This window comes from Dendrobates tinctorius, unplaced genomic scaffold (genome assembly GCF_039654945.1).
Source record: "Dendrobates tinctorius isolate UK_male_01 unplaced genomic scaffold, ASM3965494v1 ptg000270l, whole genome shotgun sequence".
In the NCBI taxonomy this organism is placed as follows: Eukaryota; Metazoa; Chordata; class Amphibia; order Anura; family Dendrobatidae; genus Dendrobates; species Dendrobates tinctorius.
The window spans coordinates 11,312,288-11,335,645 of record NW_027361937.1 but is presented as its reverse complement, the minus strand read 5'-3'; the positions used below and the strand labels follow the sequence as shown (position 1 = coordinate 11,335,645).

Sequence of the window (23,358 nt, the reverse complement as noted above, 5' to 3'; positions counted from 1 at the left end):
GCAGGGTGCTTTGTCTGTAAGTGGCGAACCAATTTGGAAGGCTTCATGGCCTCATTGGATAGCCGGTCACCACATATCACACAGAGTGGTAGGACTCATTGTATTTTCTTTTAAATGCAGCTTTCTTTTTTTATAGTAGTCATGGAGTCTTCATCTCTCTCATAATTAGGTCTTTCTCCCTTTTCAAAGAAGCTCTCTAGCAATGTTTGTTTTTTACTCATTTTACAAGAGTTTGAGGCGGAGGCGTAGTGGGCTCTTAACACTGAAAGATGGCTACAGCATTGAGCACTTAGAAAAAATTTTACTAGAGTACTGTACATGCTGATTATTTTTTAATCATGGTGTAAGAAAATTTGACAAATATTCAAAAGGTGTACCACACATAAAATTCCCCATGTATAGCAAGATGGCACCACACATATAATACCACCATGTATAGCAAGATGGCACCACACATATAATCCCCCATGTAAAGAAAGATGGTCCCACACATATACTGCCCCCATGTATAGCAATATAGTCCCACACATATAATACTTCCATGTATAGTATGATGGCCCCACAAAGTACTGATTGATATATACATACACTCAAGTATAAGCTGAGGTACCTAATTTTGCCACAGAAAACTGGGTAAGCTTATTGACTCTTGTATAAGTCGATATGCATTGTCCCCTCATTCCTATCCCAGCATGTGTGGTTCCCCCTGTCCTGTCCAGCTCCCATTGTTGTATGCATGACTCCCCTGTCCCATCCTGTATGCATGGCTCCACTCCCACCCTCCTATTTTTGTATACATGGCTCTGCTCTTGTTAGGTGTTGGATTCCTGACTCTGCACAGCAAGAATCCAGAGCCAGACATCCAGCGGTCTCCCATTCTCCTCCGACCACTCCAGGTGTTGCTCAGCAAGCACGGTGAGACAGGCATACTGCTCAGACTCGCGCTGACAGCCTGGATGTTGCTGCCACCTCTGGTGCTGCCACCTCTGGTGCAGCAATGGTAGCGCAACCTGCTCTGCAGGGAACCACTCCAGAGGCTAAGTCCTCATGCCGTGCTACTGGGCAAGCCCGCAAGGTGACCTCTCACTGGAGAGCAGGGGTCACATGTTCAGGTCCTGTGTCGGATCTGATTGGTCCTTTCCAGGGTACTGGAAGGTCCCGGAAGCACATGGCTATAAAAAGCCTGCATGGCGGCTCGGCCATGCGCTAGTGTAGCATATTATGCTGTGTGTGTATGGTGATGGATGCATGGACTGGTGACTGACTTATTATGAAACCCCTTCTCTTGGATAATATGATTGGTGACTGTGTGTTGGGTTAGTCAGCTCCAGGTTGTGGCAAACTACACGCCACTGTGCTTTCCGCACCTACACTAGCGTCCGTCGGTACCCGGTTCTCCGGTACCGATGCCTGCGGCTTTAGTTATTGCCGCACTGCGTTAGCAGCGTCTATTGGTGGTTGCGGCTGCAATGCCACCCGCTGAGCTTCCTGTGAAGCTAACAGGGCCAGCGGCTTTATATTTATTTCTGCCAAGCGACTCTGTGTCTGAACAGAGCCGCCCTTAGCTTTCGGGTGACGTTAACCCGAGCGCAGTACTTCACCTTCTGGTGCACCTGCCATTGTCCAGCAGCAGTCTTACCATCTACCGCACGGTGGACCCCGGGCGGTGAACGCACCTCCTATTATTTATATCTGGTGCGTTCCACCGACCCTAACATTACACAAGCGCCAGGGTCTGGCTGGCAATAGCAGACGTGCAGCAGTTGCAGCGCTATATTCGGCAGCTGGAGAGCAAGTTGGCGGCTATTGAGAGCGCCAACTCAGCTGCGAATACCGCGCTGGCTGCTGCTCAGACAGTCACTGAGGCTGTCTCACGTGTGCCTACTCTTTTGCCCATGCCGACACTGTCCTGCCTCCCGCTTCCCGACAAGTTTTTGGGTGACAGCGCCACCTGTAGGGGATTCGTGAGCCTTTGCTAAATTCAGCTCGAGCTACTGGCCACACAGTTCCCTACAGAGTGGGCTAAGGTGGGCTTTATTGTGTCACTCTTGTCTGGCCGGGCATTACAGTGGGCTACACCTTTGTGGGAACATGATGATCCGGTGGTTCAGGGTGCTGCCCAGTTCCTTACAGCCCTGAAGCAGGTCTTTTTGGGACCACAGAACACGCACGACACCTCTTTACAATTACTCTCCCTAACACAGGGGTCACTCTCGGTCAGCCATTATGCCGTCCGGTTCCGGACATTGGCTTCCGAATTAGAGTGGCCGGGCAAAGCTTTAGTCCCGGTATTTTGGAGAGGGTTGGCTGAGCACGTTAAAGACGCTCTAGCTACCAGGGAGGTTCCCACAAGTCTGGAGGAATTGATTGCAGTCTCCACCCGCATTGACCTCCAGTTTACGGGGCGCGGGCTGGAATGTGCACAATCCAGACGAAGGGTTAATTTGGCTCCCACCTTCACCGAGCCGCTGAGATACCCCGCACAGGAGCACGTAACCTCCGAACCTATGGAGGTGTCCCGCACCGACTCCAAGCCACCACCGGTGCGTAGTTATGTACGTTGCTACCAGTGTCGACAACTTGGACACTCGGCCAGCACGTGTCCTTTGCGGGCGAAAAAACGCCCACGTCCTGTGGTCATAGGAGGTGATCAGTCCAGCATGAAACCCTTCTCACCCAAACCGGTATTCCGGGGTACCTTAGACAGTGGTCCCCTCACCTGGGAGGCGGAGGTTATCGTGGATTCCGGGGCCGAAGGGAATTTTATGTCCTCAACCTTCGCCCAGAAACACGCTATCCCTCAGGTGTTGCTGCCTCAACCACTGACCATCATGGTGGTTAATGGGGCACATTTGCCTACCCAGGTGACCCATCAGACAGTCCCACTCGGGCTTTCTATCTCTCCGTCCCATTGAGAGATCTTATCCCTGCTCATTTTGCCAGACGGTATTGACCAGGTGCTACTTGGTCTTCCCTGGCTCCGTTGTCACTCTCCTCATATTGAGTGGGCATCAGGGAAAATACTGGCCTGGAGCAAAAATTGTGAGGGAAAGTGTCTGAAGGGCAGTCTTCAGGTGGCTTCCACTGAAGTGCCTGCGGATCTCTCTGCACTTCCTAAACACTACCATCAGTACGCGGACGTCTTCTCCAAAATATGTGCGGAGACGCTCCCGCCACACCGCCCATATGATTGCCCGATAGATCTCATGCCAGGCACAGAACCTCCTAGAGGCTGTGTGTATCCATTATCACTCCCTGAGACAGAAGCTATGTCACAATACATCCGGGAGAACCTGGTTAGAGGTTTCATCAGGAAGTCGGTGTCGCCGGCTGGTGCAGGGTTCTTTTTTGTTCAGAAAAAGAGCGGAGAGTTACGTCCCTGCATTGATTACAGAGGTCTCAATGCCATAACAGTGAAGAACAAGTACCCTCTTCCGTTGGTCTCTGAACTGTTTGACAGGTTGCGAGGGGCCCGGATCTTTACAAAACTAGATCTACGGGGGGCATACAACCTGATCCGCATTTGCGAGGGAGACGAGTGGAAGACAGCCTTTAACACCAGGGATGGCCACTATGAATATCTGGTCATGCCCTTTGGCCTATGTAATGCGCCAGCTGTCTTCCAAGACTTCGTCAACGACATGCTGTCTACTTCGGTGGTGGTCTGTCTGGATGATATACTCATCTTCTCGCCAGATTTGACCACTCACCGGAGAGATGTATGCAGGGTCTTCGACAGTTTACGGGCGAACTCTCTATACGCTAAGCTGGAGAAGTGTCAGTTTGAGCAGGAGTCCTTGCTGTTCCTGGGCTATATCATCTCGGCCCAGGGATTGGCTATGGATCCGGCCAAACTTCTAGCGGTGATGGACTGGCAAGAACCCCATTCACTCAAAGCGGTGCAGCGCTTCTTAGGGTTCGTAAATTATTACCGCCAGTTTATACCGCACTTCTCCACATTGGTGGCTCCCTTGGTTTCTCTCACCAAGAGAGGAGCTAACCCTAATGCTTGGTCAGAACCGGTCTCCAAGGCCTTCTTGTCTATCAAATCCCACTTTGCTGGCGCTCCCATCTTACATCGTCCCGATGTGAACAAGCCATTTATTCTGGAGGTAGATGCCTCTTCCGTCGGTGCAGGAGCAGTCCTCTTCCAGAAGGATGCTCAAGGTCGGAAGCATCCTTGCTTCTTTTTCTCAAAGACCTTCTCACCGGCAGAGAAGAATTACTCCATCGGTGACAGGGAGCTGCTGGCCATAAAGTTGGCCTTTTCTGAGTGGAGACATCTCCTGGAGGGGGCTCGGTTTCCCTTCCAGGTATACATGGACCATAAGAATCTGGTCTATTTGCAAACAGCCCAGCGCCTGAACTCCCATCAGGCTAGGTGGTCGCTTTTCTTTTCCCGCTTCCGCTTCACCCTGCATTATCACTCCGGAGAGAAGAACGTCCGTGCGGATGCTCTTTCACGCTCAGTGGTTTCAGAGGAAGAGGGAGAGGCTGAGCCTCGGCTTATTCTCCCGTCGGAGAGTTTTACAACCGTGGCTCCAGTTTCACTCGAGTCAGTGCCACCGGGCAAGACCTTGGTTCCTCCTCAGCTACAGCCGGAGGTCCTCGCCTGGGCACACGCCTCCAGGGTAGGTGATCATTTTTGCAAAAAACGGACCACCGAACTCCTGGCTAGGTCATATTGGTGGCCACATATGGCTCAAGACATTAAGGAATACGTGCAAGCATGCATTTCGTGTGCTCGGAACAGACCCTCTAGACAGAGGCCGGCGGGGCCACTTGCCACTTGCACGGCTGCCTTCCGCCCGTGGTCTTGCCACTTTGTTCATAAAGCACGTGTTCCGTTTACATGGCATGCCGGACAAAATCGTGTGTGACCGAGGTCCCCAGTTTGCATCTCGGTTCTGGAGGGAGCTCTGCAGCCTACTCAGCATCGAGCTAAATCTGTCCTCCGCCTACCATCCCAAGACGAACGGTTTGGTCAAGAGAGCCAAACAGACCTTGGTTACCTACCTGCAGCATTTTGTCTCTGCCAGGCAGGATGACTGGGCATCCTTGCTACCTTGGGCTGAATTTGCCCTAAACAATGCGGTGGCTGATTCCACTGGTCAGACGCCCTTCCTCCTAAACTACGGTCAACATCCACGCGTTCCTGTTCCGATGCCAGTGTCCTCTACTGACTCCAAGGTGGCAGACTGGGCAGTGTAGACCCGGGACATTTGGGATCGCCCTCAGGATACTATCTGTGCTTCTAAAGAAAGGATGAGGGCGTCCCCCAACACGTATCGGCGACCCGCTCCAAGCTTCTCCCCTGGTGACATGGTGTGGCTCTCCACCTGAAACATCAAACTACGGGTCGAGTCCCCTAAGATCGCGCCGCGATATATTGGACCATTCAAGGTCCTTGAGTGAATTAGCTCGGTGGTCTACCGCCTGGCTCTTCCTCCACATTTAGCCATTTCGGACGTGTTTCATGTGTCCCTCCTCAAACCAGTTCACATGGCCTGGTTTTCTGAGTCATCGGCCGGGTCGTCAGACTTATCATCTGACGAGTTTGAGGTTAATGCCATCGTAGGGCGCAGGTTTGCCCGTGGCAAAAATATTTATTTAGTGGATTGGAAGGGTCATGGGCCCGAGGATCGAACCTGGGAGCCGGTAGAAAACATCCACGCACCGCTCCTGATCGCGGCTTTTGAGCACAGTGAGGCGGGGGGGTAATGTTAGGCGTCGGATTCCTGACTCTGCACAGCAGGAATCCAGAGCCAGACATCCAGCAGTCTCCCATTCTCCTCCGACCGCTTCGGGTGTTGCGCAGCAATCACGGCGAGCCAAGCGTACTGCTCAGACTCGGTCTGACAGCCTGGATGTTGCTGCCACCTCTGGTGCAGCAATGGTAGCGCAACCTGCTCTGCAGGGAACCGCTCCAGAGGCTAAGTCCTCATGCCATGCTACTGGGCATGCCCGCAAGGTGACCTCCCACTGGAGAGCAGGGGTCACATGTTCAGGTCCTGTGTCAGATCTGATTGGTCCTTTCCAGGGTACTGGAAGGTCCCGGAAGCGCATGGCTATAAAAAGCCCGCATGGCGGCTCGGCCATGCGCTAGTGTAGCATATTATGCTGTGTGTATATGGTGATGGATGCATGGACTGGTGACTGACTTATTATGAAACCCCTTCCCTTGGATAATACGATTGGTGACTGTGTGTTGGGTTAGTCAGCTCCAGGTTGTGGCAAACTACACGCCACTGTGCTTTCCGCACCTACACTAGCGTCCGTCGGTACCCGGTTCTCCGGTACCGACGCCTGCGGCTTTAGCTATTGCCGCGCTGCGTTAGCAGCGTCTATTGGTGGTTGCGGCTGCAACGCCACCCGCTGAGCTTCCTGTGAAGCTAACAGGGCCAGCGGCTTTATATTTATTTCTGCCAAGCGACTGTGTCTGAACAGAACCGCCCTTAGTGTTCGGGTGACGTTAACCCGAGCGCAGTACTTCACCTTCTGGTGCACCTGCCATTGTCCAGCAGTGGTCTTACCATCTACCGCACGGTGGACCCCGGGCGGCGAACGCACTTCCTATTATTTATATCTGGTGCGTTCCGCCGACCCTAACAGCGCCCACCCTCCCATCCTTGTATACATGGCTCTGCTCCCACCCTCCCATCCTTGCATACATGGCTCCGCTCCCACCCTTGTATACATGACTCTGCTCCCACCCATGAATGCATGGCTGGGCTGCCTTATCATACTTACCCTCACACCGTCGCTGAACTTCCCTGCATCTCTATCCTGGCACGTCAGCTTCTTCCTGTGCGGAGCGGTCACGTAGTACCGCTCATTAAGATCATGAATATGGATGCCACGCCTATGGGTTCATTCATGACCTTAATGAGCGGTACTACGTGACCGCTCAGCACTGCATGAAGCTGCCGCACCCGACAGGGATGCAGGAACTGAGGGTGAATATAGATGTCTTCTGGAACTGGCGGTTGCAGCTGTCACTACAGTGCTACAGCCACCAGCTCCCCTTGTGTCCAGCATTCTGAGCCGCGGACCGGCAACAGAACTGCAATGGCCTGGTCCTGTGCCACGGACCTGTGGTTGGGGACCCCTGTCCTATGCGATGTATGATTTACAAAACTTATTATAGCAAAAAGTTGACTGCTCTCCTGGCGGTCACAAACCTGGAAAAGCAGCTGTGAGAAGCAGCATGAACAATACCACCTAACATCACAGCTGCACCAAAGAGAAGCAGCTCCAGCCGTCACATTAAGGGTGAGTTACCGTAATTGATTGTTTGACTAAATATACCGGGGTAATTTTCAAGGTGATCATTTTTGTGTGGCCCCCGAATGATGGTAGAAGTTTCCAAATAGCCCCCACCTAGAAAAAGGTTCTCCACCCCTGCTCTAGTGCATTCCCTACTGAGACAGCTAAAATGTATTGGCTGTAGTCAGGGCCTTGAAGGAGCCCATACATTCTCTCGAGACCGGAGCACTCAGCTACATAGAAATACATGCAACCGCACACTCTGGTCCCAAGTGCCGGCAGCAGTGCTGGGTATTGAGACGCGAGACTCGTACAAGTTTCTCTCAAGTGTGACCCTGGTCTTAGGGACAAAGCGGCAGAGCCCGCGCTGAGAGTTCTAGCTCCCTGATCTCAGAATCACAAATAGAAACCAACAATCAGCAGGTTATCGATACCCTACCATGGATTTTTTTTTATTACCAATTAAGAAAGTTATCCTGTTCAGCCCTTTCTTACTTTGAGAATGTCAATGAGAACAATAAGGCTATGTGCACACGATGTGGATTTGTTGTGTTCTTCTTTCTGCTCGGAAATGCACCAAAAAAGCAAAGGATTACTAAAGCAAGGTTAATCAATGGGAATCCAGAATTGTTGTGCACATGATCTGGAAAACTCTGTCCTTATTTGCAGCCTTTTGTTTTCCGCAGCTTGTCAGTTCTTTTCGCGGATCTGCAGCGTTTTTCACCCATTGACTTCTAGTGAGTCACTCAAATATGCAGCAAAAACGCAGATGTCGGTTTGCGGATTTGGTGCCAAAAATGCAGCAGATTAGACAAAGGAAATGTCAGAAGGAGGAAGAATGTGTGGGCGGAGAATCTAGAATAGAGCCTATCTTGGTTGAAGCACATCAACAATGGAGGTTGAACTTGAAAATGACATCATTTTTTTAAAATAATATATCTTTATTGAGCTAACAAATCTGAAAACCAATAAAAAATGCAAATCTGAATCAAAAACGCATAAAATCTGCACAAAATGCACGGAATTTCCACTGCATTTCCTGCCAAGAGATGCAGAAACCGCACAGAAATTTCCTCAAGCAAATCCGCAATGTGCGCACATAGCCTGATAGCTATGTAAAAATCTGACCTCTGGAGTTCACACCACGTCCAAAACGCATCCCAAATCCACACGGGAGAGCAGGTGGAATTATTTAGTAATGGAGCTTTTTCATTTGGGGACTTGACTCCCTTCAGTGTCTGTCAGTCAATGGCTGACCTTTTCCTGCTTGGAAGAATTGGAGTGGTGACCTATTGCAGTTTATGACCTGGTTGTTGTTTAGTTGACTTTTGCATCTCTTCAAGAAAGGTAGTGTTGTCAAGATTTCTTTCAATTTGTAGATGGGATTGGGATGGACGAAATATGACACTTTTTAACATGAATAACGCAAAACTTAACTCTAAAGAAAATCTAAAAGACTACATATAGCGCCATCATGGAATTTCAGAGATCCTTTTGACCTTCTCTTCTTACCGTTGCTTAATCCTGAGCAGCTTGATTACACATCAGCAGAGACCACCAGGTAAATCAACATCAACCCCTAATATCACTGCTAAAATTTAAACTGTAAAGTGCTGCGGAATATCTTGGCGCTATATAAAATTATTATTATTATTATTATTATTATTATTATTATTATTATTATTATTATTATTATTATTAATAAAATGGATCTAAAAATGAACACCCACACCCCCTCCTGCACCACTAATTTGGTATTGATGACCTGTCAATGTGAACTGTCATCATTATCAGACCAGTAGCGACACCCAGTATCTCCACTGATAAGCTGTTATCAGTTCTGGCGGTGGTCAGATCTAAACAATATACAAAACTGATCAGCGCAACTTCGTCCCTGTTTTGTGGCTGCTGCCAACAATAGCTGCTCAGCTGATAGTCACTTGACAATTCTTGGACAACTCCTTTAAGGATGCTGGTCATAATCACATCAATTCTTAACCCACCTTATACTGTGATATTTTTAAATACTGACCCTTATAGGGTCATATATGCCCTTTTTAGAACATCAAGCTTTGAAGCCATGTGCCAATTAGCCTGGAAGTGTATTTTGGCATGGCAATACAGACTGAAACACCCCATTGTACTACCAGGCTAATTTGCTTGCGGCTTCAAAGTACCATTTCTCATCGCTGACACATTAGACTACTATAAAACAGGTATAATTGTTATGTATAATTTTATTGTTGTCCCAGGGCCGATGCAGCCATACCACTATAGCCATGAAACCATAATGAGAGATTTCCTTTCTGATAGCCAACACCACCAAGGATATGAATTCCTATCTACACTACACAACCGGACATTGGTGATCTAGGGTACTGTTGAGGTCATTAATGTGTTAATGCTGATCCATAAACCACTCTAGGGCACAAGGGTTAATATTTATTGAGCCCTCAGGACCACCAGGCATATAAGGTTTTGACGCCTACATAACACGGATATTACCGATCACCATTCTCCTGTATTTCGGTTAAATATCTGTATTCTTTATTAGTAATCTGGATTCACATACAGTAGGAAATAAGTTAACATGGGGTTAGCACTCCAGACCTTCATTTTTATGGTTGGTTTAATGTACCTTTTGATGCATAATACAAAGGTCAAACACTTATGTTTATACATAGATTTAATGGACATCCCTTGTTCATCAACCTTTCACGAGTATCACAAATTCTCAGTTGGGTGCTGCTGCCAATTCATTATTTAGCCAGTCTAGTCACCAGGAGATAAAAGGTGTACGGTAAATCAAGTTGTTCGTAGTTCGATGAATCATCTGCATCTTCCAGGCCATCTGTTTAACAGAAATTGGTCCAAGTCTCTTAAGGGTTGCAAAAATAAGACAAAACTCAAGTGAATGCCCACACTTCAAGGCTGTGGACACGGAATTGCTCATTGCTGGACAGTACGGTATTATTAAAAGTTTCACACCATTGACTTCTTCCGTTATATAAATCTTCATCCAACCAAAGACCAAAGTTACCACTGTGGGAAAAAAAAAAATATAATAGAGTAGTACATAAAGTTTAATTAATAAGAGACATAAATATGCTGGCATGTCAAACAAAGAAAGGACTGGGCATATTACATACCATTTGCTTCCTCCAAAAGTTAACGACTTGACATCACCTCTAACAAAAAAGTTATTGTCCCCTGTCCATCGAAAAACCTAAACAGAAACAGAATTATCCTTGAATGGTTTTTAATAGAATGTGTTGGAGGATCTAAATATTTTATCAGTGTTTCAGTTTAATAAAAGTAGTAACGTAGCAGGATAGCACAATCAGGCATTTATCCAGATGACAGAATTAAAGGGACTCTGTCAGCACAGAATGATGTTCAAACTAAGTCCCGCCGCTCGGTACTTCACAACAGATCATGAGGGCAATCTTGGCTACTGCCCGAGGCTCCGGGACTAGATCAACTGAACTATAATTCTTGGTGTGCCGCCATCGGCGTAACATCTCGGCACAAGGCTTTCCTGAAGCTCCAATGCTGTCGAATCAGAATGGCAGCGCAACTCCAGGGGAGCTCCTATCGCCTCTGCTGTGATGTGCCAGCGCGGTGACGTCATCAGCCAGCACTGGCATGTACACATTAGCCACAAATAAAAATGGAGCCTCGGGGACTGGTGCAGTGTGCCGCAGAAACGGGAGAGAAGTGAGTATGTGTTTTCTTTTTAAAGGGAATCTGTCACCTGTTTTTTCGCATATAAGATGAGGCCACCGCCATCAGGGGCTTATGTACAGCATTCTGTAATGCTGTAGATAAGCCTCCGATGTAACCTGAAAGATAAAAAAAACGAGTTATATTATACTCACCGGGGGGGGCGGTCTGGACTGGGTCCAGGTACGGTGCCTCCCATCTTCTAGCGATGACGTCCTCTTCCTTGCTTCCAGTCGCGGCTCCGATGCAGGCATACTGCTCTGCCCTGTCGAGGGCAGAGTAGAGTACTGCAGTGCGCAGGCGCCGGACCTCTCTGACCTTTCTCGGCGCCTGCGCACTGCAGTACTCTGCTCTGCCCTCGACAGGGCAGAGCAGTACGCCTGCGCCGGAGCCGCGACAGGAAGCAAGGAGGAGGATGTCATCGCTAGAAGATGAGAGGCTCCGGACCCGGACCACGACACCCATCGGACCCGGACCGGACTGCCCCCCCCGGTTAGAATAATATAACTCGTTTTTCTTATCTTTCAGGTTACATTGGGGGGCTTATGTGCAGCATTACAGAATGCTGTAGATAAGCCCCTGATGGCGGTGGCTGCAGCTTATATGCGAAAAATGAGGTGACAGATTCCCTTTAAATATGTATGGGATGTGTGTCAATATAAAAGGACTTGTACTGTATATAAGGAGCTACAGTGGGGAAAAAGTATTTAGCCAGCCACCAATTGTGCAAGTTCTCCCACTTAAAAAGATGAGAGGCCTGTAATTTACCGTACATCATAGGTAGACCACAATTATGAGAGTCAAAATGAGAAAACAAATCCAGAAAATCACCTTCTCTGATTTGGCAAGATTTATTTTTCAAATTATGGTGGAAAATAAGTATTTGGTCATTAACAAAAGTTCATTTCAATATTTTGTTATATATCCATTGTTAACAATGACCGAGGTCAAACATTTTCTGTAAGTCTTCACAAGGTTGGCACACACTGTTGGTGGTATGTTGGCCCATTCCTCCATGAGATCTCCTCTAGAGCAGTGATGTTTTGGGCCTGTCGCTGGGCAACACGGACTTTCAAATCCCTCCAAAGGTTTTCTATGGGATTGAGATCTGGAGACTGGCTAGGCCACTCCAGGTCCTTCATATGCTTCTTACGAAGCCACGCCTTTGTTGCCCTGGCGGTGTGCTTGGGATCATTATCATGCTGAAAGACCCATCCATGTTTCATCTTCAATGCCCTTGCTGATGGAAGGAGGTTTGCACTCAGAATCTCACGATAAATTGCCCAATTCATTCTCTAATGTACATGGATCAGTCGTCCTGGTCCCTTTGCAGAGAAACAGCCCCACAGCATGATGTTGCCACCCCCATGCTTCACAGTAGGTATGGTGTTTTTTGAAGCAACTCAGCATTCTGTCTTCTCCAAACACGATGAATTTTGTTTCTACCAAGCAGTTCTACTTTGGTTTCATCAGACCATATGACATTCTCCCAATACTCCTGTGGATAATCCAAATGCTCTCTAGCAAACTTCAGACGGGGCCGGACATGTACTGGCTTAAAGGGAACCTGTCACCTGTTTTGACTGCTATAAGATGCGGCAACTGCCTTTCAGGGCTTATCTACAGCATTCTATAATGCTGTAAATAAGCCCCCAATCCCACCTGCAAGTGAAGAAATATAAGTTTTATTATACTCACCCAGGGGGGCATTCCGGTGTGGTCCCGTCCGATGGGTGTCGCAGGTCAAGGTCAGATGACCCCATCTTCATGTGATTGTTGCCCTCCTGCTTTTTCATCACTCCCCAGCATTGCGTTGCTGCGCAGGCGTACTTATTTGCCCTGTTGAGGGCAGACCAAAGTACAGCAATGCACAGGCACTGGGCCTCTTTGACCTTTCCCGACACCTGCGCACTGCAGTACTTTTCTGTGCCCTCAACAGGGCATATAACTGCGCAGGAGCACGATACCGGGGAGCGATGAAGCAAGCAGGAGGGGAGGACCTGCGATACCCATCGCACCGGACCGCCCTCCCGGGTGAGTATAATAAAACTTACTTTTCTTATCTTTCAGGTCGGATCGGGGGCTTATCTACAGTGTTATAGAAATGCTGTACATAAGCCCAGAAAAGCAGTGGCCGCATCTTATAGTGGCCAAAACAGGTGACAGGTTAGTTTTAAGCAGGGGGACACATCTTGCACTGCAGGATCTGAGTCCTTGGCGGCGTCTTGTGTTACTGATTGTAGCCTTTGTTACGGTGGTACCAGCTCTATAAAGGTCATTCACTAGGTCCCCCTGTGTGGTTTGGGGATTTTTGCTCACCGTTCTTGTGATCATTTTGACCCCACAGGGTAAGATCTTGTGTGGAGCCCAAGATCAAGGGAGATTATCAGTGATCTTGTATGTCTTCCATTTTCTTATTATGGCTACCACAATTGATCTCATCACACCAAGCTGCCTGCCTATTGCAGACTCAGTCTTCCCAAACTGGTGCAGGTCTACAATTTTGTTTCTGGTGTCCTTCGACAGCTCTTTGGTCTTCACCATAGTGAAGTTTGGAGTGTGACTGTTTGAGGTTGTGGACAGATGTCTTTTATACTGATAACAAGTTCAAACAGGGGCCATTACTACAGGTAGTGAGTGGAAGACAGAGGAGCCTCTTAAAGAAGAAGTTACAGGTCTGTAAGAGCCAGAAATCTTGCATGTTTTTAGGTGACCAAATACTTATTTTCCAACATTATGTGCAAAATTAATCTTGCCAAATCAGACAAGGTGATTTTCTGGATTTGTGTTCTCATTTTGACTCTCATAGTTGTGGTCTACCTATGATGTCAATTACAGGCCTCTCTCATCTTTTTAAGTGGGAGAACTTGCACAATTGGTGTCTGACTACTTTTTTCCCTACTGTATGTGGGGGCTTGTACTGTATATAGCGCCTATGTGGGGGTTCATCTTCCATATAGGGGGCTATGTGAGTGCTCGTACTGTATATAGGCTATGTATGGGCTCATCCTGTATATAGAGAGATATGTGGGGGCTCATGCTGCATATACTAAGTTATGTGGGTGTTCATACTGTATTTAGGAAGCTATGTGGTGATTCATGCTGTCTATAAGAGGCTATGTGGAGGCTTATACTATATATAGGGAGCTTTGTGAGGGTTTATACTGTATATAGGGGGCTATGTGAAGTCTCCTACTGTATATAGGGGGTTATGTGATGTTTGAACTGTATATAGGGGGCTATGTGATTTCTCATACTGTATAGAGGGGCTATGTGATGCTCGTACTGTATATAGGGGCTATGTGGGAGGCTGATACTGTATTTAGGAGACTATGTGTGGGCTCATACTGTATTTAGGAGGTTATGTGGGGGCTCATAATGTAGCTAGGGAAGACTGTGCAAACTCCTATTGTATATAGGGGGCTCGGTGAGGGCTTGTACTGTATATAGGGCTATGTGAGGGCTTGTACTATATATAGGAGGCTATGTGTGGGCTCATATTGTATATAGGACACTGTGTGGGTGCTCATATGTATAGGGGATTTCAGCATACTTAATTGTGCTCAATAATAAGTGATTTAATTAATATAAAAAATACAATTAATATGTTAATGTTAATATTGGGCAGAATTAGAATTTCAGCCTATTGGTTTGGCCTCCACAAGAGTCATGGTCTTTCATGTGGCCCCTTGGAAAAATTAATTTCCCACCCCTGTTCTATTATGTATAGTGCTATGTTAGTATAGGAAAAAACTTGCGAACGCTGTCGTTTTCCATCTACAAATGTGCACCAGAGCACCTGTGTGTTAATCACATGACCTATTTCATGATCTATCAAAGGGGATCATGTGACATGTCACATGATTAATTTGGGTACCTGGGGGAGGGGAGGCACGCCTTCTAAACTGCCCGGGTCCATGGCTACTCTTAATCTGCCTCTAGTGGGGCCAATCATTTATACAGACCTTTCTACCTATTTGTTTTCCTCAATCTCCAATCCCCCTCTTTGAATGACAGCTCTGACTTCATAGTGCTGGAGAAAGATGGAACTAGATGGAAAGCAGGCAGGTAGGAAGGCCACCGCCATGAAGCGCCTAGTGCCTGTACTTGGTTTGAACATTAATTCTATATCACTTTAAAGCAATTCACTGAAATAATTTTAATACTAATAGTGCAATAAAGTGAAAAAGAAATCCTGTTGTCCACCAGAATGAAAACATAAATCAATGAAACCCACACATATTCAAGTCCATTATACAATAACAAGACTCTCTATATTGATTCTCTATAGCAGTAGGATAGTATCAAAAAGGGGATACAATCCCCAGCCTTCCATTGTAAGGACTATTTTATGGCATTATCTTTTTTTCTTGTTGTACAATGTTCTAGTTCCCAAAAATGTTGATGTAGCATAAATAATTAGAACTATATGAGTTTTCCATACCTTTAATTGTGGTGAAAAGCTATACAAGAAGGTCTCTCCTGTGCCATAGAATGTGGGGCTAACCTTAAGTTCATTGGAACAGAAGCCTCCAAACACCTGAAAGAGAATATATATTAGATTAATGGTTTCCAAACCGTGTGTCACGGGGATACCACGACAAAGAGGGGCCAGAAGATTGGAGCATCTGGATACATGAACTCCTGCACTTATTAGAACTGCTTCACCATCCTATAAAAAAGAGCAGGTTGCCTTGCTGTCATGGCAAGGGTTAATCAGTTCAGTTGATCTCCTGGAGCTATCCATCCTGAATTGTCTCAGCTGTTCAGTGTTGGCCACTCTCCTCTGGTATATATGGTTGCCACTGGCACTTGGGAGTTGCCAGTGATAGTTCTACTTCCTGGTTGGGTGGTGAAGGAGAAAGTTCAGTTTTTGGAGTTGGCGGTTGGAGAGTTTTTCTGGAGATTGCTGCGTGAAGTTGGTTTGCGTGTTTTTCCTTATTCTCTCACATTTATTTCCCCTTCCTATACCTCCACAGTCTTCCACTCTTTTTTGTGAGTGTATTTGCATGATTGTAGTTTTCTTCTATCCTTGTCTGTCTGGTCAGAGTTTTCCTAAACACGTCAGCGCCTCACCTCCATGGATGGGGGAGGGATTAGATAAGGGTAAGTTAGGAGCATACATAGGTACGAGAACCAGGCGTCTTCACCTTCAGGAGTAATCCAGGGGACAAGGATAGACTATGGCACCTTTAGTTCAAGGGATTGGGTAGGTGATCAACAGTCTCTTGTGACTACGTGACACTGTGACTTACGAGTGTAGTGACCAGCAGATTCTCAGGATGCAGTGACGAGACACGAGACAGGGTATAACTTGCATAATCAACTTTTATGAATTGGAGCCACTAGGGCTATGCTGAACAGGCAGACATGGATAAACACAAATCTGTCCTCGCAGGGACTCAATAAAATAAACAACACTTTTCTAAGGAAACTGGGAGTACCCCGGCTATTCCGGGTGTAGAAAGCCGGAACGTGGCCAAACTATGGTAATTATGGCTATCCACTTATCCTTCCTTGCGTCACTCGGGATCGCAGATGCGGCCACTTAGAGATCGTGGATGCGGCTGTCTTGACGCCTCGATATCCCGGGAAGGTTTCGGCTCGACAGGCCCCGAAGAAACGATGACGGTGGGGTGCAACAGGCCCTGAAGAAACGATGACGGTGGGGCGCAACAGGCCCTGAAGAAATGATGTCGGTGGGGCGCAACAGGCCATGAAGAAACGATGCTGGTGGGGCGCAACAGGTCCTGAAGAAACGATGCCGATGGGGCACAACAGGCCCTGAAGAAACGATGCCGGCGGGGTGCAACAGGCCCTGAAGAAACAATGACGGTGGGGCACAACTGGCCCTGAAGAAACGATGCCGGTGGGGCGCAACAGGCCCTGAAGAAACTATGTCTGTGGGGCGCGGTAATGACGCAGTTCCCCAAATGACCAGTAGTTGTCCTCTGATAAGGGTCCCTCCACAGCCGGGAAGTGGGCCTCTAAGGACGCCTAGGACGAGGTGGTGTCCCCTGAGGCCAGTGATGACAGGGTCGTCGCGGTGGGAGAAGGCCGGGGGGGCAGTGTCCAGGCCTCTGTGGCCGTTATACGTGTAGTCACAGCTGCGACCTGAGGTAAGGGATCTGTCTCACAAAGGCAGGGGGTGGCGGGCGTGGCTCTCTGCGAACGGGGGCGGGAAGTGGCCTCCTGTAAAAGTCTCTCACGTCTCCCTTGTCGGTGAGTGCGCAGTATCCTCCTCACAGCCTCCTGTCGGTGTCCCTCCAAGTCACCCAGCTTCCGGCTTCCTGCCACACTCTCTCCCAACTGCCACCTCAGCGCGCCCCCTGCTCCTTTTATCCTTGCCCCGCCCCCTGTTTCCCTGACAACTTCAGTCAAGTCTCTCCTTTTACTGTCCTCCCAGTATCGTTCCCTCAGGAACCCTGATGGCGGTCCCCTGGGTACCTGCCCAGTCACTGTCTGGGAGTCCTCCTCCCCACACGACCACCGTGTAGCTCACAATCTCTAGCTTTGAGCCCTCATTTTTAACCATATCCTCTGGATGCAATATAGCATCCTGTCTGACAATACTGCAGAAATATCTCACCTAATCAGTGCCAATTGGGGTGACATTATAAGACCAAAAACTGAAATCAAACTACGCAAAAATTTATATACAGGACTCAGCCGCCATAAAACCCATACTTATAATGTAGATTTTACTTATTGTGTTGTATATAAAAGCTTTTTACTAAATGATAGTACCTGGGTGCACCCTTGATGCTGTCCAAGGGCTTAGTGCATTGTACCGAACCCTCAATTACAATCATCTTCACCTCCCCTTATGTTGATAGACAGCACTCACTTTGGACCACTTGTCTGAAGTGTATCCCCAGCTCTGCACACACAGATACTGCAGGAGTCGTGAGTACAGATAGGCATGCCCTGATCTCTCCTGTCTGCATCGGTTGCTTGCTGCACACAGGATTACACAGTGGCAGGCGGCCAATGCTGAAAGGAGAGGTAGATTAGAGCGCACATTCATCCCTTGCAATATCAGAATGAACGCATTCACAGCTCCTTGTGCTATCAGCATCAAGCTACTATGTGATCCTGTATGCAGCAAGTGACTGCTGCGGACAGGGGAGAGGGATCAGAGCTCACCGGCACTGGCACTGTGTAGCCTCTCAGCTCCTATAGTGTCAATGCATGCAGCACTGGGGATTCAATTCAGGCAGTGCTCCAAAAGCTAGAGATGTCAATCAACATAAGGTTAGAGGCAGAGGATTGTAACTTAAGGATGTAACGGTGCAGTCATCCATTGGCTACATCAAGGGTGCAGTGAGGACCCCTCATTCACATATGAAATACGTTTTTTATGTAAAATGGAATCTGCAGCTATAAATGGTTTGATTTGAGTTGGTTTTTTTTACTCCCTATATCACTGAAATGTCTGCAGAACTGTATAAAGTTGTGGTCTTATAATTTACCTACATGTAATAGGTGTATTTTCTGTTTGTTTGGTTTTTTTTTAGTTGCATATGACTCCCAACCATCAGTAAGTGTAAAATGTTTAGGATCTCCTTATGAAACCAAATTCTGACATCTGTAAAACTTGGTCCAAGTATGGACAGTGATGACTAGTGTTGAGCGATACCATCCGATACCCTAAAATATCGGATCGGATGGTATCGGCCCGATACGAAAAAAGTATCGGGTATCGCCGATCCGATACCGGAAGTCCCATTCAAGTCTATGGGACTTCCGGTATCGGAATAAGAAAAACCCTTTTCTGTCCTTGTACAGCCTCTCGGGGGTGTGTACGGACCTGCCGGGGGTCTGTGCCGACTGCCAGGGGGTCTGTGCGGACTGCCCAGGGGTCTGTGCGGACTGCCCGGGGGTCTGTGCGGACTGCTCGGGGGTCTGTGCGGACTGCTCGGGGGTCTGTGCGGACTGCTCGGGGGTCTGTGCGGACTGCTCGGGGGTCTGTGCAGGCATCGTCCGATGGGACTACAAGTCCCATCGGGCGATGCCTGCTACCATGACAGTGATTGACACATTAGCCAATGATGGGACAGTAGTAGTCCCATCATCCGGCTAATGTGCTGAATGTAAAAAAAAAATACATGCTACATACATGCAACATACATACTACATACATGCTACATACATACAACATATATACTACATGCATGCAACATACATACTACATGCGTGCAACATGCATGATACATATATACTACATGCATGCAACATACTACATATATACTACTTGCAACATGCATACTACATATATACTACATGCATGCAACATGCAAACTACATATATACCACATATATACTACATGCATGCAACATACATATATACTACATATATACTACATGCACCATGCATACTACATATATACCACATGCATGCAACATGCAAACTACATATATACCACATATATACTACATGCATGCAACATATATACTACATATATACTACATGCAACATACATACTACATGCAACATGCATACTACATGCATGCAACATGCATATTACATATATACTACATGCAACATGCATACATACTACATATATACTACATGCATACTACATATATACTACATGCATACTACATGCATGCAACATACATACATACAACATATATACTACATGCATACTACATATATACTACATGCATACTACATATATACCACATATATACTACATGCATGCAACATATATACTACATGCAACATGCATACTACATATATACTACATGCATGCAACATACATACTACATATATACTACATGCATGCAACATGCATACTACATATATACCACATATATACCACATGCATGCAACATACATACATACTACATATATACTACATGCAACATACATATATACAACATATATACTACCTGCAACATACATATATACAACATATATACTACATGCATGCAACATACATACTACATACATACTACATACATACCACATGCATGCAACATACATATATACAACATATATACTACATGCATGCAACATGCATACTACATATATACCACATATATACTACATGCATGCAACATACATATATACTACATGCAACATACATACTACATATATACTACATGCATGCAACATACATACTACATACATACTACATACATACCACATGCATGCAACATACATATATACAACATATATACTACATGCATGCAACATGCATACTACATATATACCACATATAATACATGCATGCAACATACATATATACTACATGCAACATACATACTACATATATACAACATGCATACTACATGCATGCAACATACATACTACATATATACCATATATACTACATGCATACTACATATATACCACATGCATGCAACATACATATATTCAACATATATACTACATGCATGCAACATGCATACTACATATATACTACATGCATGCAACATATATACTACATGCATGCAACATACATACATGCAACATATATACTACATGCATGCAACATATATACCACATATATACTACATATATACTACATGCAACATGCATACTACATATATACTACATGCATGCAACATACATACTACATATATACCACATGCATGCAACATGCATACTATATATACTACATATATACTACATGCATGCAACATACATATATACAACATATATACTACATGCAACATATATACTACATGCATGCAACATACATATATACTACATATATATACTACATGCAACATACATACTACATATATACTACATGCATACAACATACTACATGCATACTACATATATACCACATGCATGCAACATACATATATACAACATATATACTACATGCATGCAACATGCATACTACATATATACCACATGCATGCAACATACATACTACATACAGTATATACAACATATATACCACATATATACTACATGCATACTACATATATACCACATGCATGCAACATACATATATACCACATATATACTACATGCATGCAACTTTTTTTTTTTACAGTGGCGGAGGAATACAGTGTGGAAGGATACCTACCTCCCGTCATTGGATTCCTGGAGCCGGTAGAGAACGGTAGCATCAGCTGATGCTGCTGTTCTCCACGCAAGATCGTCGTGGGACACTCGTGGACTTCTGCGGATCAGGAGTAAGTATATTGGTGGTTTGTTATTTTAATATTTATTCTACAGATGACAATGGCTTCGGGGAACAAAGTGATGGTGAGTATGTACTCTATGTTATATGTACTGTATGTCTATATGTATGTATTGTATGAATGTATTGTATGTAGTATATATGTATGTTGCATGCATGTGGTATATATGTAGTATGTATGTAGTATGTAGTATATATGTATGTTGCATGCATGTAGTATATATGTGGTTTATATGTAGTATGCATGTGGTATATATGTAGTATGTATGTAGTATATATGTATGTTGCATGCATGTAGTATATATGTGGTATATATGTAGTATGCATGTTGCATGCATGTAGTATATATGTTGTATATATGTATGTTGCATGCATGTAGTATATATGTAGTATATATGTATGTTGCATGCATGTGGTATATATGTAGTATGCATGTAGTATATATGTGGTATATATGTAGTATGTATGTTGCATGCATGTAGTATATATGTAGTATGCATGTTGCATGCATGTAGTATATATGTAGTATGTATGTTGCATGTAGTATATATGTTTTATATATGTATGTTGCATGCATGTAGTATATATGTGGTATATATGTAGTATGCATGTTGCATGCATGTAGTATATATGTATGTTGCATGCATGTGGTATATATGTAGTATGCATGTAGTATATATGTAGTATGTATGTTGCATGCATGTAGTATATATGTAGTATATATGTAGTATGTTGCATGTAGTATATGTTGTATATATGTATGTTGCATGCATGTAGTATATATGTTGTATATATGTATGTTGCATGCATGTGGTATATATGTAGTATGCATGTAGTATATATGTGGTATATATGTAGTATGCATGTTGCATGCATGTGGTATATATGTAGTATGTATGTATGTTGCATGCATGTAGTATATATGTAGTATGCATGTTGTATATATTTATGTTGCATGCATGTAGTATATATGTGGTATATATGTAGTATGCATGTAGCATATATGTTGTATGTATGCTGCATGCATGTAGTATATATGTGGTATATATGTAGTATGCATGTAGTATATATGTATGTTGCATGCATGTGGTATATATGTAGTATGTATGTAGTATGTATGTTGCATATATGTAGTATGTATGTTGCATGCATGTAGTATATATGTAGTATGTATGTTGCATGTAGTATATATGTTGTATATATGTATGTTGCATGCATGTGGTATATATGTAGTATGCATGTAGTATATATTTGGTATATATGTAGTATGCATGTTGCATGCATATGGTATATATGTAGTATGTATGTTGCATGCATGTAGTATATATGTAGTATGCATGTTGCATGTAGTATATATGTATGTTGCATGCATGTAGTATATATGTGGTATATATGTAGTATGCATGTAGCATATATGTTGTATGTATGCTGCATGCATGTAGTATATATGTGGTATATATGTAGTATGCATGTAGTATATATGTATGTTGCATGCATGTGGTATATATGTAGTATGCAAGTAGTATATATGTAGTATGTATGTAGTATGTATGTTGCATATATGTAGTATGTATGTTGCATGCATGTAGTATATATGTAGTATGTATGTTGCATGTAGTATATATGTTGTATATATGTATGTTGCATGCATGTGGTATATATGTAGTATGCATGTAGTATATATTTGGTATATACAGTATGTAGTATGCATGTTGCATGCATATGGTATATATGTAGTATGTATGTTGCATGCATGTAGTATATATGTAGTATGCATGTTGCATGTAGTATATATGTAGTATATATGTATGTTGCATGCATGTAGTATATATGTGGTATATATGTAGTATGCATGTAGTATATTTGTGGTATATATGTAGTATGCATGTTCCATGCATGTGGTATATATGTAGTATGTATGTTGCATGCATGTAGTATATATGTAGTATGCATGTTGCATGTAGTATATATGTAGTATATATTTATGTTGCATGCATGTGGTATATATGTGGTATATATGTACTATGCATGTTGCATGCATGTAGTATGTATGTTGTATGTATGTATGCTGCATGCATGTAGTATATATGTGGTATATATGTAGTGTGCATGTTGCATGCATGTAGTATATATGTTGTATATATGTATGTTGCATGCATGTGGTATATATGTAGTATGCATGTAGTATATATGTAGTATGTAT

General features: G+C 44.8%; 1 protein-coding gene across 1 annotated transcript in view; it reads right to left on the bottom strand.

Moving 5' to 3' along the window:
* Positions 1 to 9,790: 9,790 nt before the first annotated feature.
* Positions 9,791 to 23,358, bottom strand: part of LOC141069662 (TLD domain-containing protein 2-like) — a 51,529-nt gene continuing 37,961 nt past the window's right edge. The window contains exons 4-6 of the mRNA XM_073559437.1: positions 15,434 to 15,529; positions 10,416 to 10,492; positions 9,791 to 10,308 (exon numbers count right to left, since the gene is read on the bottom strand). Coding sequence (XP_073415538.1) covers positions 10,173 to 10,308; positions 10,416 to 10,492; positions 15,434 to 15,529 — 309 coding nt within the window. The 3' untranslated portion in view covers positions 9,791 to 10,172. The remainder of the gene's footprint in view (positions 10,309 to 10,415; positions 10,493 to 15,433; positions 15,530 to 23,358) is intronic.